Below are 15850 nucleotides of genomic sequence, written 5' to 3'. Positions count from 1 at the left end.
TCTGCAGGAAAGGTAGGTGGATGGAGGTAAAGAGGAGATGGAAGGCACCAAACAGGCTCCGGGATGTTGCACAATGCAGACTTCAGAGAGTGTGCTGAACAAGAAGTGGCAATAGGGGCAACATCCGGGCACTTCATCGGAAGAAAGTGACAACGAAATTTATTTTCTTTTTATGCTGGACAGCCTAGTTTTCAAAAATAACCTTATGTGGAGCCCCAACGTATGAGACGGTTTGAAGCAGTCCTGCTCTGGTTAAGACAATCCTGCCCCCTCTGCTTTCCTCTTGTCCCCACATAGGTCAGGCAGTACCTTCAAAGGCTCTGTCCAAACAGGAGCTGTCATTAAAAATGGAGTTTCCTCAGGCTCTTTGAGAACCTGCACCTGGGGCTCCAGGACAGGTGGGGACAGGGAGGCCTTGAGGTGGAGCCTGAAGGATGTGTGAGGTTTCCTGAGCAGGGAGCAGAGCGGAAGAACTTCAGTGTGGGGAGAGTACGGGGTAGAAGAAAGAGCGTCCAAGGAAAGAAGACTAAGGAGAGGCAAAGGGTCCTTTGGGAGGGTTAGGGTCAGCAGTTTTAAGAGAAAATGTGGAGACAATGGGACCAGTGTGCCAGAGGGTTGAGGAGGGAGACACCAAAAGGTTGGCCACAGGGACAGTGTGGGCAAGACATATGGCTGTCACAGGGGCCTTGCCTGTCTCAGGCACCTGCATGAGCCCCTTACCTTTGGTCCCTTAGATGACCTCTGTCCTTCATATCTCCAGGCAAGGAGCACCTCCAGGGTGGTGGCACAGACCCAGTGATCTGGGCATCTGTCCCCCTGTGGAACTCCCAGCACAATATAGCCCCTCGAAGGCTGGAAAGGTCTTTGAAATTCAGTTTACAACCCACTCATAAACTCTGAAATCAATTCAGTGGCTCACACAAGCATTTAAAAGGCGACATAAAAAGAATAGAAAATGTCAGAGCATGCCACATGTAATAAGGGTAAGTATTCTGCAGGACTTATTTTAGGGATATGCACACACACATTCACATGCATATATGTGAGGTCACGGTGCAAAATATATTTCTCGTTGTGCTTGGTGTTCAACATTTTTGATAAAAGCAGCTCTAAGAGACTTAGTCTACTAGCATCTAAGGTCATGTCTTATGTCTCCTGATCAAACAAATGGACGGGATTAATGCATGTTATCCTCATGGGTTTGGGAATCAGGAAAAGCTGGGTTCCTGTTATGATTCCATTACTTTTAGTTGCATTGAGATGACCTCTAAATTTTGATAATTTATTCCTTATGGGAGAAATAAATTGGGAAGATTCAACAGATATTGATTTGAAAATACTAAATAAGGTTTGTACAGTTCAGAAAAAGGGTAATTAGTCTATGCAGAGGTTACCAACATTTATTGGTAAGACATTTATTTATCCATCCAACATTTATTTACCCATTCTTCCATCTAGTAACCCAACATATTTTGTTAATCCTCATCCAAAATAGTTTTTTTTTTTATTTTTGAGAGAGAGAGAGAGAGAGAGAGAGAGATCAATGTGAAGGTGAAACAGTGACTCATTGCCTCCTGTAGATGCCCTGACTGGGGATCGAACCTGCAACCTTTTGGTGTATAGGATGACACTCTAACCAACTGAGCATCCCAGCCGGGGCCTAATCCAACACATATTTTAACACCTACTATGTGCCAGTCACTGTATTGGGCACAGAACAAACCCAACGGATCTGGTGCCTAATCTCATGGAACTGATTCTAGTAAGAAATTAAAATATTTAATAAATACAATAAAAAGTACTATCATGGAAACAAACAGGAGAGTTGACAGATGACAAAAGGGGAGAATTCATGGAGAAAAAAACTTTATCTGATGAGGTAGGATTCAAGCCAAGACCAAAATACTGAGGAGTCAGCCACGGCAGACACGGGAAGGAAAGAGAAGAATTTGCCGAAGCAAAGATAATCATGACATACCCAAGGGCCTGTGGAGGAAGAACCACAGCAAGTTGAAAAATCAGGAAGAGGCTCCTTGTAGCTGGAGCCGAGAGGGTGGGTGGGGGTCACGAGCAGTGAGAACTCTGGAAGAACTTTAAGCAGGAGACTGCCGTACCCAGAGGCATCACAACACAGTAGCTGCCGCGTGCAGGATGGATGAGGAGGAGATGCAGGGAGGTATGTCAGGGTGAGTGCTGGGGGAACATCAGGAAGATAGATGTGGCTTGAAGAGCAGACAAATGGGCAGGGGTGGTGCTGAGGGGGCTGCAAACTTAGGCGAGAGCCTCTGTGTGAAGACGTTTAAATACCAAGATAAGGCACTGAATAGGGGTTGACAAGAAAGAGCTCCAAAATTTTAGAAGGCACTGTACAAGGATGGCATTTGCATGGTATTCACGAGGGCTGTCGGAAGGGTGAGTTAATAAGAAGCTTCTCGGTTCTCTGTCACCCCAGAGTGCTTTATTGACACTGCACATGAGCTCCCTGCACCCCTGGGGACCACTTGAAACACTCAAAAAAACGGGGATCTCCCTGTTGCAAAGTCCTTTCTGCTAATTGAGCTCAGAATTACCGTGTAGTGGCTTCCAGCCTCGGAGAACAGATGTTAATTACCTATTTTTCTTCCCAGATTTGTGGGAAGCTCATGGTCGCTACGCTCTCGCGCTATCCATGGGACTGGAGAGCATGGCATCTTCCCAAGGATCACGCGAGTCAGTGTGCTGTAGACTGTTCACATCCCAGCTAGGCCTCCTACGGGGAGGGCTTTCATACTGGAGTGTAACCTGGCTCTGCCCCCTTCCATCTGTCTCACCTTGGACCAGCCCTTTCAGCCTTTTTTGTTTCAGTCTTCTGCTCTGCAGAGTGGGGGCAGTATTAGCGTGTAACTCATAGGGTTATTGTGAGGGGTAAATGACATAATTCATGGAAAGTTCCCAGAACAGTGGTTGTCACTAAGTAGAGGTCAGCTGATGTTGGCATCAGCAGCAGCAACAGCACTGGTTTCTTAGACAACCCTTCCCTCCACCTTCCCCTTGGGGTTAATTACAAATGGCTCAATGAGATCACGTATAGGACAGCCATGGAGTTGTTATAGGGACTCAGTAAACATCCTTTCCTCCCCATCCTCTCAACAAAGGTCCCGTTCACCCTCAGGGGTTCTGGTCTGTGATCCTGAGCAACACTAAAGGTTAGGCTGCTGACCCCACATCAGAGAGAGCTCGTGACCCCTCCGTATCTGTCACTGGGGGCCGCCACTGGTAAGTATATGATGCCACTTCTCTTTCCTTCATCTACCCTAGGTCCTGAATAAAAGGAGGAGAGCAAAAACAAATCTTTATTCCTCATCGCCCCACCAAAAGAATCCTAGCTCAAGGTAACTATGGGGACTGATTTTCCACAAAGAGAAGAATTTGGACTGATGTTTAATAGAAAAAAAATGAAAAGGGAAACCTGCACATATAAAATGATGACAAGCATATAGATAAAAGCTAGAAGGGTCCGTGATGATATACAAATAGCCAATGTGAAGTAGTAGTAGGTTGTTGTGCAGATCAGTGTGGGAGAGTATATGCAGCTCCACCTTGAGAATATAAGACCAATTTTTAAAATGAATAAGTACAACAGCACTTACCCAAATTGCAAAAATATAATGCACGTTCTTTGATGCAGAAATTCTGCTTTCAGGCATCTGCCTTACAAAAATAGCCTCACACTTCACAACATATATACATGTATGTGTGTGTATGCGTGTGTCAGTACGGGATGTTTGTTGACTTATTATAACTGCAAAAAATTGAGATCATGATCAACCACTGGAGCGATAAAATAAATGCCGGTGCCTTTCATATACTCATACTCTGGGATCCTGTGCAGCTTTCAACCAGAATAAGACCGGTGTGCGGGGCTGACATGGAAACAAGCTCTCCTTACACCGCTTGGCAAACCACCCGATTACTCCGGAGTGATGCATGTGGCTGAGATGGCGCCCTCAGTGTGTACCTGCGCACACTGCAGAGTGCTAGAGGAATATAAATCGAGCAATTGTAAAGGATGAGCTTTTGAGTTCTGTCAGTGGGACGGGATGGAAAGACAGAGTAGGACTTTTAGTTATTGCTTTACGCAGCTCGGACTTCACTCTTTTCTTTCACTTTTTCTTTTATGTTTTTTCCATCCCTTTTCCTTCCTTCCTTTCTTCCTTCCATCCTCCCTCCCTTCCCTTCCTTCCTCCCATTATAAAGAGTATGTATTTCTTTCACAGTAAGACAAAATTAAGAAATCATTCAGCTATCTACTGCCCTAACCCTTGATAAAGTGATAAATCTGTTAGTTTCATTCCCTTGAGCTTCCACATATTCCAATATTCAGGGAAGGGAGACAAGCATTTAAAGACAGATAAGGAAAATGGGAATTACAATGTACTAGGTTTCTGTTATATACCAAACACATGATTAAATTCTCATTTCTAAGGTGATATCAGGGGTAATATTCTCAATAGCTGAGATCTTCTAAAGCACGGGTACTAACTAGCAAGATAGGATGCCAGCCACCCTAGTCCTGGTCAGTGGGGACTTCAGGAGGTCTTAGGGGAGGGGGTGGGAATGCCAAGCAGCACGAGGGCACAGGGGTGGGACAGGGCTGTGAGCCATTTACCAACTGGCACAGAACTTCAATATTCAACAAAGAGTACAACCTCGGAGGTGTGCATAAGCTGAATGTCAAACCCGTGTAGGGTCTGGGAACCCAAGCAGCTGTCACTTGGTAATGAACTTTCTCCCTCTGCTCTCCAGACTGGCCCTCAATTGTTTGCAGGTCCAAGCTAAAAAGCAGGCACACAGAGCTCAAGTGTGATGAAGCGGTTTGAAATTGTAGGTAAATTGTAAGTGTGAAATGTACAGGTGGGACTAGCCCTGGACAAGGTAATTTCGAAGGGCTTTCCCATTGCTTTGCATGGACTATCCAGCCTCTGCATGCCTGCCACTCTTGGTAAAATGCATGGCGTGCCCAGGTCACCCCATAAAAGAGAGGGCTTCATGGTTCTCTCTCCAGGGCCACCTGAGGCCACAAATTACAAGTTTTCTCTGAGCTGCTACTGTTAGACCTTCTGCATCCTGCCACATAATTGTCCTTGTCTGTCCAGCCACGGAGGACCAGGTGCTTGGGGACCATAATGCTGCAAGGACAGCTACCAGCAGCCATGTCCCCATGGTTAGGGTGGCCAGTGTCCTGTCTGGAGTCAGGAAAAGTGTGCCCTCCACTTCCATCCTGCTTTAATCTCTTCCTCTCCTTCCCTCATGGTAGCTGGGATACAATATTGAATCAAGTGCTTTGTTTGATTTCAAATTGTACTTTATTTTAAAGCCCACTCAGAGGCACACCTGAAAAAATAATTTTGCTCAAACAAAAACAGGTGAGATGATGAAGGCCTGGATTCACCAGGTGGCTAAGAGCTCTGCCCAAGGCCTTGTAGCCACCGACCTGAAGGCCATGGTGCAAATGAACTCTGCTCTCCCCAACTCTACTTGGCTGCCCGGCGAGGAGGCCGGGGGCTCATTTCTTATGCATCCACCATTCATTCTCTTTGGATTTCTCTTCTGTGCTTCTCAGCACTAGAGTTGAGATTTCAGAAAATAAGGGCCTACCTTTGTTATTGCTTGAATAGAGTGCTGCTTGAAAGAAAACATAAGGAAGAGAGTACCTCACTGAGAAGAAAGAGCCAAGAGCACCTTTGCCTACTTCTCAGGGATTTGTGTTGTGAGCCCTTTGGATCTAGCACAATTCTTTTCTCTATGCTGTCTCCGTTGTACAAGACTCAGGTAGCTGCATCCCCCCCACCACCACCATGAGAGCAACACAGACAGGCTTTGCAGGCCATAAAAATATATACAGCAGCTGACATCGCAAAACTGTGTGTGCGTGCTCTTTAAGGAGCACAGGGCCTGGATGGCCCCAACTGCCAATGAACTAGGCCATCTCCATGATGCTAGGTGGGTGGGACAGGTAACTATGGCAAAGCTTCTGGCCGGGAGGCTGGGGCTGGCTGTCAGGGATCTGGGCTCTTACCTCGGCTCTGCCACATCCTTGCTGTGTGACACAGACCCAGGACCATTCGAGCTTCAGCTTTAGTTTCCTAATGCCCATCCCTGTTTTTCTCCCAAGAGGACAGCTGTGATGTCAAGGACAGAGGTTCTACTTTCCTCACCTCTACTGCAGTCTCCATCATGGTATCTGGCACAGTGGAACAACTTTGAAGACAAGATGGTGTGAATAACAGTAACAGAAGTGTGTGTTGAAATCGACTGTGTACCCAACACTTCACGTGTGTTGTCTAAGTTTCCTAAGTGCACCAAAAGGCTGAAGACAGTATCATTCCCCTTCAATGGCAGAGACATGTGCAGCTTGCCCCTGGTCTCAGAGCTAGTAAAGCTGCATGGTAAACCTAACTTCTGTATCACTCTACCTCCTGAGTGCAGACTCTTTATGGCCCTCCAGTTTGGCTAAGGGAGGGTGGGAAGGCAGACAAGGAGGTCAAACGATCACTGTCAGTGACGTGCCTCCCCGACCCGCTCTCCCACTTTGAACATATTTGCTGTTCTCTGTCTGAAGCTGTGTGTGTCTGTGTTTTGGCTGGGGGCACGGAGATCATTAAAAGATGCATCTGAGAGGAAAGATCTTAGGAGCAGAGGAGAAAAATGAGCTCAGAGGCCCAGGGCTGGGCCAAGCAGTGAGGATCCTCTTAGCTCATGAAAAAGAGGGAGTTGGGGTTAGAACTGAGGTCTCCAGGCCAACCTTTCACCCACCGTTACCATCAGCAGCACAAAGACAATGTGGAGAAAAAGCTGAACGGTACCTCTGTAGCATTTCTCTAAAGAAAAGCAGCCAAATCCCATCTATAAACAAACTGCAGCCAGAGCCACTTAATAAGGACGTGTGAACATTTGTGTGTGTGTGCAAATCATCCATTGTCCTCTAAGAGACTCAATAAATGTGTCATTACGATAGCCCATATGAAAAAGATTGAGAGGTTTTCATCATCAGAAACTCCACTGAGAGCCAGGAGTAGCTGCAAAATATAAATGTGATCTCAGGCTGCATCAACAGAAGCATGAGAGCTCACAGGAGGGAGGTGAGAGCCCCACTGTGCCCTGCGTGGGAGCGTCCCCACCTTGAGGAAGAGGAGTGTTAGATCTGGTGTTATGCTCCAGGAAACACAAAATTAGACTCTCCACCTAGGGGACAGTGACCAAAATGATAAAACATCTAAAAAAGACATCACGTGAGACAAGCTGAAGAAACTGGGTTTAGATTGATTTCCAGAAGTTACAAGGTGCCTTATTCTGTGTTGTCAAATTTTCCAACACATTCCCCTGGAGAAGGAAGATAAGATTTACTTTCTTTGTAGATGTGTAGGGCCATGGAAACACATTTCAACTCAATATAAGAAAGAAACTTTCTAATTGTAGTATCTGGAAATGAGATGAGCTCTCTCCTGAGTGGTGAGAAGGCCATCAAAGGGAGTAATCAAGAGACACCTGAGAGATGTGGGACTATGTAACTTCTGATGCTCTTCAAAACTCCAATTACAGTAACTCAGACACTCTTATTTCTCCCTTCACTAGTGAAGAACCAGAGAAGATGAACTCTGATAACCCATCAGAAGTTGGCCATCAATCCAAACCAGCTTAGCCCAGAAGACAACAGCAGGGTCCCCAATCGCCCAGCTCCTGTGCCTTTTGCCATCTCCCCCAAATGCCCCTGGAAGGTGGGATGCAACAAGGAGGACTCACCTTTCTTCTCAAAGTCCCCTTTCTCTTCCCCTGGCCGGCCCAGGCTGTCCAGGGTGTGGGTGCCCTGGCTACCAAACTCGTCCTCACGAGAGACATGATTGGCCCGCCGGGGAGGGTCCTCATCCTCTTCATAGTCGTAATCATCCAGGATGGGGGTCTCCCGAATGGGCACGCCGATGACGGAATTATGCGCCTGCAGCCGGGAGGAGCGGAAGCTTTCGCGGGCCTGGGGACCCAGCAGCACGGACGGGATGTAGTGGATCTCGTGAGTGGCTTCTGTGCTCGCGCTCTTCTGGGGGATACGACGACGCTTCTGCCAGCGCCGCTGGGCATACAGTGCCACGGTGAACACCAGCAGCAGCAGCAGCAGCGCAATGAGGCCACCCTGGAGCAGGAGGGAAGAAGGACAGCAAATGGGCCACTGTTCTTTGGACGAGAGAGCCAGAGGGGCTCTTCTCCACCACACTTTCTGATCCCCAGGCTCAGAAAGCCTCAGGAACCACCAGTCACAGCTTGGAAGCCAGAGAGACACTGTTTCCCAACCTGGCTTGCTCACCAATGAACTGTATGACCTTGGCCAAACAACTTCACTTCCCTGAGCCTTGCTAGTCGCATGTATGAGTATGAGTAAGACTCCCTGCCCTTCCTTCTTCACACGGCTGCCATAAGGAGCACATGAGATGGAGAATGGTCATGACAGTCAGGGCTATGGCCTCACACTAGGGAGTGTCTGAGCCCGCACACTGGCTCCAAGCAGCAGAATGGCCCCTGGACCTTTGCTTGCACTTCCTGAGCCTTGCTTTCCCTTTTCTAGACTGAGTCCACTGAGGGCTCAAGAGAGAGCCTTTTTTCCACCTGCTGCAAATGTAAGAGTATTGTTAAGCCAAACAGAACTTCATTTCCTTCATTATCAGAAATGATATATTTTAATATTTGATTCACAACAAAAGGTAGGGCTCCTTTCATCAGAAATTTAAGGCAAACTAAAGGGCTTTTTAAAAGAATTTATTTATTTATTTATTTATTTATTTATTTATAGACAAAGAGGAAGGGAGAGAGAAAGAGAGGCGGAGAAACGATGATGTAGGATAGAACTATCAATTGGTTTGCCTCTCGTACGTGCCTCAACCAGCGACTGAACCTGCAACCCAGGCATGTGCCCTGGTGGGGAATCAAGCCAGCGACCTTTCGTTTTGTGGGACGATGCCCAACCAACTGAGCCACGCCAGTCAGGGCAAGTTTCCTTTTCTTTAACAGAACCAACTGGTAAGAATTGGATTGAGTCTGCATGCCATACATTAAACTGGAATAGCCTGAAGTATTTATATTATAACCTATCTTACGTGGTTCAGGAGATTCATGAAAGACCCCATTCTGTGAGCTCCTTTAAAGGGCCGGAGTATCTGCAACACATGCCTGGACTTCCCACAGCACCTGTCCAGCCCTTGAGGTTGAAGGTTTGCATCTTCCCGGCCTCCCCTCATTCACCAGAAACATATCCCATGAAAGGGACAGGCCCTCTCAGTCATCCCGCTTGTCTTTGTTGTATTGTGCTTTTTGTCTGGGAGACTGGAGGCTCCCTGCTGAGTCCCTGCTGAGTGTTTCTGCAAGTGCACACAGCTGGGAAGGATCACCCTCTGTTGTATGGGTGAGAGGCGTGAAGAAGCCGAGACTCAGAAACTCAGAGGCTGAGTAGCAGAGTGAGGTCTGAATCCCAGTCTCATGTTTTTGTGTTTGGTTTGGCGTTGCTTTTTAGCTCCAAGGCCTGTATTCTTCCAACCACACCCATGTGGCTGATTACTCTTCCTTGACTATGACCTCACTGAAGGCAAGGACATTTTCTAATAACTTACCTGTATAACATCTAACACAGACGACAGACATTAACCCTGGATGCATCATATTGGTGGGGGGGGGGGGGGGGCGAGGGAGATGAATGCTGTTCAGAACACCTGTTTTGGCCAAGAAAAACATTATTCACTGAAATGGCTCAGCCATCCTGCTGACCGCATTGGAAATCTATTGTGTTATTTTTTTCAAGGCCTGCAGCTCACTAAGCTAGAATTCATCACCTCCATCGGGGGTGGGGAGTGGGTGGGTAAGTGGGCTCATAGGTGACTGGGTAGCAGGTATGGCCAATAGCCCTGCCTTGACTTTGACCATGAAACCCCAGGAAGGTTTCTCTGGATGCCAGAACTTAAAATAAATATACAAACCAAACAAAGATGTAAGTATGTGTTTTTCTAGGTATGTGTGTGCAACCTGTCAAAATGTAAAATATGCATATAGTTTATCACCTCTGGAGTCCTAAAAAAATAAGAACCCTCCACAGATCATATGATTGTTCTGTGTCTAGAAATCACAGATGACGTGACATTAGTTGTCGGGTTTCTTACATCAAAGATAAGAAAGGAAGAGACGTAGCGGGTAGTGCGGAGGAGTGAGAAGGAAAGATAATAAGAAAGGAGAGTGAAGCAAAAAAGGAAGTGGGAAAAACCCTGACACTTAGTTTAAAAAAAAAAAATAGCAGGCTTTCTCCTTACTTTACCTAATGTTGCTTAATCTTATCTTAAAAGCTTAAAGGCAGTTATATGTGACAGGGTTTCGCAATTCTATTGTATAAATAAAATGTGGAAAATGTGGTTAAGCAACTTGCTTGAAGTCACACAAAATTTGATCCTAGTTCCAAATGGCGCAAAAGGCTAGGATGTGGTAATGCAGGGATTTGAACCCAGCTCTTTGCTGCACAGCCACTGGCTATTTTACAGCTCGGTGGTTCACAGACACTTAGGGGTGGGAGGGGAAACATGCTAAGGGTGCAAGAATAGAGAGAATGTCCTGAGAAGGAAAAAGGAAAAGATTATTCTCAAACCCACGATTCAGTGGGCATGTCTTGAGGCTGCGTATTCAGAGAAGCTTTTGATTTGGGTTCACTGATGCCTCTGGGGAAGTCTCCTCGACTGACTCAGCCCTCTCTCTTCTCACTTTTGGGGGTTTCACTCGCTATAAGGGTCACCCCCAGCCCCTTGTGCACCCCCCAATTATGGGTGTTGGACACTGGGGCCAGACCCCAGGGCCGACAATGACCTGAGAGAGATGAGCCCTAATCAAAGAGCCCACTTGCAGCAATGCTCCTCCCGACCCATTATGTCCCCAAACCCTCCCTCGTTGCCCCTGCAGTCCTGGATCAGCTTTGAGTTTTCTCACTGTGTGACCACAAATCTCCCAGCTTCCCTTGTGCACCCTCAGTTTGCTCATCTGTACGTTGGACTGGACAATACTTGGAATAGTGTAGCAAACAATTACGAGTAAAGGCTTGGGGTCAGAAAGCCTTCTTTAAAAGCTCATGCTGCCAACGTACAAGCTGGGCGATCTCGGACAATGGACTGAATCTCTTTGAATCACAATACTCTCATTCATAAAACTGGGTCAAAAATGTGCTTCCACAGGGAGTTGAGAAGTGAGTTTGTGGATGTGGAGTGCCTGGAACGTGGAACACGGGTCACAGACTGATCCGTGCCATCCAGCAGGTCGCCGTGCAGATCAAACCTGAACACTGCTTCCACGGCCCTTACAAACTGAAGGGTGCTGCTTAAAAGCAAAGGAGCGCGAGAGAACCGTTTGGCCCCCTCTGCTCTGGTGGGACGTCGGATCCAAAGGAAGCAGATGAGTAACCAAGTTCACAAAGACACTGTGAACTGTGTTCACCTGGATTGGCTCAGGCAGTTCCACTCCTGCAACACCTGTCCCCCATTCTGTGTGGACTTCCTTCTCCAAGAACAAGCAACCAGAACAGCAGGAGCCATTGCTGGGAAGGTGAGCAGGACCAGAGCCACCGAGTCTACATTTCAGGAGCAAACACAGGCCCTGGTAGAGGAGAAAAGGCTGCAGGGTGAGCAGGGAGCGAAGGAGGAAGGAGAGGAGGTAGGCAGAGGGCTGTGCATTTTTAGAAGCACGTTAAGAAGAATACAAGGCTCCAGAGGTGGCGAGCGGAGGCCCTGCTGGCCCCAGAGCCAAATTCGTTTTGAACTGTGTTGGGGAAGTGGTGGCAAGTTCCATAAATAAAAATGCCAGCCTGGGAGTTAGGGGTCAGTTTCTGCGAGACTGCAGGCAGTACAGGTCTCCGGCTGATGGGTCTGAATTTCACAAAGCTGCAGGCAGAAAGTGGGAAAGACAGGATGAGAGAAGGAATGTGTGTCCCCATGGCTTCTGGAATCTTCCCTACTAGAAGTCTCTAGAGCAGGATCCGCGGCCTGCTCCCCCTGTCCCATCGCTGACAGCGAGTCTCAGATGCCCCAGTGGAGACAGACAAGGGGATGGGTATGCGATGTCAGGGGCGGGACACAGAAGCCGACATGGGACTCTTGGCTTCCCTGCCTCCTATTGGCTGAGTGGAGCAAGCTAGCTATGGAGTTTTACCTCCGTGGGCTGCAACAGGCTCACCCATAAAGTGCACTGACTGTTCCCAATGTGACAGGTTATGCCAAGGATGAAACAAGACAATGAAAGGTCTGGCCCCACCCAAGTCAACCAACACCAGCCTCATCACTTCAGCCTCTCTATTCCCCTTTCTGAAACAAAATCATTGTGCAGACACACACCGTTGCTTAAAACCCTTTCTTGGCGCCCTACGACCCTCAGGATAACGTCTAGATCCCTAGCTTGGCATCCAAGGCCCTTCATGACTAGAGGCCTGCTTCCTTCTGATGCCTCAGCCTTGCACAAGCCCCAGCTGATACCCTGTCCCACACTGAGTGACTAGCATCTGCCAAAGCACAATACTCTAAGCTCTTTCACACTGGCTGCTCCCTCTGCCCAGAGCCCCCCTCCCTCACTCCCTGCGATGGTCTGGACAATGACCCCCAACATTCATATCTACACACAACCTCATTTGGTGGGAGAGAGAAACATGATCTCATTTGGAAACAGGATATTTGCAGTTGTCCTGGTTAAAATGAAGTCATACTGGATTGGGTGGGCCCTGCATGTAGTGACTGGTGTCCTTATAAGAAAAGGAAAGGACACACACACACACACACACACACACACACACACGGCCATGTGAAGGTGGATACAGGGATGGGAGTGTTGCATCTACCAGCCAAGAGACCTTGAGGATCGCCAGCAACCATCAGAAGACACTGGGAGGCATGAGGAAGATTTTCCCTCAGAGCTTCCAGAATGAGCAAACCTGGCTGACTTCTTGAGTTTGGACTTCTGGCCTCTTGAACCGTAAGAGAACAAACTGCTACTGTTTGAAGCCCCCTGATTTGTGGTCCTCGGGATGGCAGGCCTGGACACTGATATACATTACTCCTCTTCATGGGCTCACTTCTACTCGCCCAGCCATCTCTCAGCATAGGAATCACTTCCCTCGGATGCCTCTGCCTCTCCGAGCCGGGGCAGTGCTGTGCTCTCCTCTCCAACTCCCATGGATGTCGGTAATCTGACATTCTCAATCCAGCCATCTGGTTGACCAATTTCCCACACTACGTCCTGAGCCACCACTTACCCTACCAACTACCCAGCCTCAGAGTCAGTGCTTGGCCCAGAGAAGGTGCTTAATACACACCCAGAAGCCTAAACGCCTGGCCAGATGTGAATCCCTCCAGAGGCACGAGCTCCCGCAGTCCCTGCATCAGCTCTGACTGCAGCATCCACAGGGCACCTGATCAAACCTTGCGGGGCCCTCTTTGCTACTCTGCCTTTGTCCGGTGCTGGAGCCTCCAGCCGGTTTCTCTACGTACAGTCGCGAACACTGGAAACTACAGAGCAGTGGAAGATAAACAGCACCCCAAATCACCCCACCAAGGGAGCCCTCTGAAAGTCAGAACTGCATTCAGCCTGGACTCATTTTAATCTATTTTTCATGTTCTATCCAGGCATGGGAGAAGAAGCCAGAGAAAGGGAAGAAAGGGATAATGTGAGAAATGCTTTATTTGACAATGTGTCATTTGGAAACTGATTATTTTTGTCTGTGGCCTTTTTAATATTCCCCCACAGCGGCCAAGCTGCAAGGGGATTTGGTATTCTAAGACTGGATTTATAATACTCTGTTCAGCAGTGATAAGAACACGGGCCTTTAATCCTCAGAGCTGTGAACATGCATATTCTCCCAAGTAATGTCCTTCTCTTCTCACCATTTACGTCTGGTCCTGACAGCCAGCCCCAGGATGGCTGGGGACTATTGATGCTCTGGGCGTCCCCTGGCCATCTGCAGAGTGACAGAGCTCGTAGGGAAAGAGGCTGGGCCTTCAGGCTCTCTGGGAAGTTTATTTTCATGCCTCAGTCTGTGTGTATGCTGGAGGGATTACTAAGAAAATGGTCCTAACCCCTGGTGTTACAGATGAGGAAACTGAGGTTCCAGGAGAAGTGACCTGAACATCCTAAAGTTTACAGAACATCCTAAAATGGTATTGGAGGCAGAACATGGAGTCCGTGCCCCCCAAAGCAGCCGAAAAGTCCACCAGCTGCTTCTTCTCTCCATCCTATGGCTGGTCTAAGTCTGGTCCCCATTGTCTTTCACGGTGATAATTTTAACACGCTCTGGACCTCCCAGGCTTTGCTCTCCCTGTCCCACGGTCCACAGTCCAACTTCCCCACCATAACTGAGGCACACCTGGGAACAGAGCCTCTTCCCATTGACTTAGTTGGGCAGCCCTGAAGTTTCCCAGTTTAAGTTATTGTCAATCAGGCTTCTGCTTTGTGGATAACCAAGTCTCAAAACTCACGCTTCTGAGATTCCCTACTCAAAATGTGTGCCTCACCCCTCCATGCTACCAACCGTACTGAGTGCCTACAACAGAGTAGGCACAGTGCTAACTATCCAAGCACAATGGAACTCACTGTTCCACTGAATGTCCTGAGATGTTGCTCAAGCCTTTTCTTGTGCCTGGAATGCTGCCTGCATCGCTACTCCTCACTCCCAAATCTGCATGTCCAGTCGCCACCCAGACTTCACAACCAACTTCAACGCAGGCTCCCTGGTGAGCTCTTCTGCAATCTCCCCTCTCCAGGCTCAGCCAGAAGGAACCTCTTACCCTCTGAATGCCCACAGTGATCCATCTTAACCCTCACTTCAGGAATTTTAGCATTTTATACCTTGTAATAGAGTTACGGATGCTCATTATGTAGCTCCCCTACTGGTTAGATTATACCCATTTTAGAGATGACAAAGTGGAGGCTCAGAAGATAAATTCTTGCGAGCACACAACAAGGTGATGAATGCATGGGGTAAGGCCTTGCAGCTGGGGCGGTTTCCAGGAAACAGGAGGCTTACTGTCTCGGGGACTGGAAATGCACCCTGGAGCCTGAGGGAGCTGCAGGAGAATGAGATGGGACGCGGGTCAGAGCTGGACTGCAAACAGCATGGCCAGTCTTTGGGCAAAGGTCTCAGGATCATATTGGATGTGCGTGGCAGAGAGACTGGAGAGAAGCAGCTGGTCGAGGGAGGTGTTAATAGTGCAGGACAGCAGTTCCTAGCTGGGGGCAACTTTGCCCCCCAGGAGAACTTTGGTAGTGGAGACAGTTTTGGTTGTCAAATGAGGGAGAGCATGGAGTGGGTAGAGAATCTGTGAGCATCCTACCTGCACAGGCCAACAGAACAAAGAATCACCTGGCCCCCAAAGCTAACAGTGCAGAGAGGGGTCATGGGACTTGAACTGAGGGAAGCTAAAGTGGGCGCTTAGCTAATGGAGCAGAAATAACAGAGACACCATGGGGTGAGAAGACCTGATTTTTGACTGGCAGGCAAGAGCCAACGATGACAATGAGGTATGGGTTCTGTCACTGGGTTAGGAGGGAGTCTGCCCCTTTGTTAATTTTTCCTAGGTAAGCTCCCAGAAGGTTAGGAAAGACCCTAGCACATAATCAATGAAGTGGTAAGTTTACATGTGTGAATAAGCAGGAGAACATAAACGTAGAACAACAGATAAAGACTTGCACATATGCAAACTAAGTATGCACAGAGTCACGAGTATAAAATATCCTCACACCTATCTTTCTATGTCTGTAGTTAGCTATATTAATCAATAGTCATCTCTCTGCCTCTAGACAGATGTAAGGTGAC

The 15850-nt window shown here is 48.0% G+C and overlaps 1 protein-coding gene across 2 annotated transcripts in view; it reads right to left on the bottom strand.

The window, feature by feature from the left end:
• Positions 1–15850, bottom strand: part of ASTN2 (astrotactin 2) — an 817144-nt gene that overhangs the window by 630680 nt on the left and 170614 nt on the right. For both annotated transcript variants that reach the window (XM_037154714.2, XM_037154715.2), the window contains exon 3: positions 7783–8167. In XM_037154714.2, the coding sequence (XP_037010609.2) occupies positions 7783–8167 (385 nt within the window). The remainder of the gene's footprint in view (positions 1–7782; positions 8168–15850) is intronic.

Source organism: Artibeus jamaicensis, unplaced genomic scaffold (assembly GCF_021234435.1).
Source record: "Artibeus jamaicensis isolate MK-2021 breed Jamaican fruit bat unplaced genomic scaffold, CSHL_Jam_final scaffold_1964, whole genome shotgun sequence".
Lineage (NCBI taxonomy): Eukaryota > Metazoa > Chordata > Mammalia > Chiroptera > Phyllostomidae > Artibeus > Artibeus jamaicensis.
Note: the sequence above shows the minus strand (reverse complement) of the source record. Positions and strands in the feature narration are given on the sequence as shown.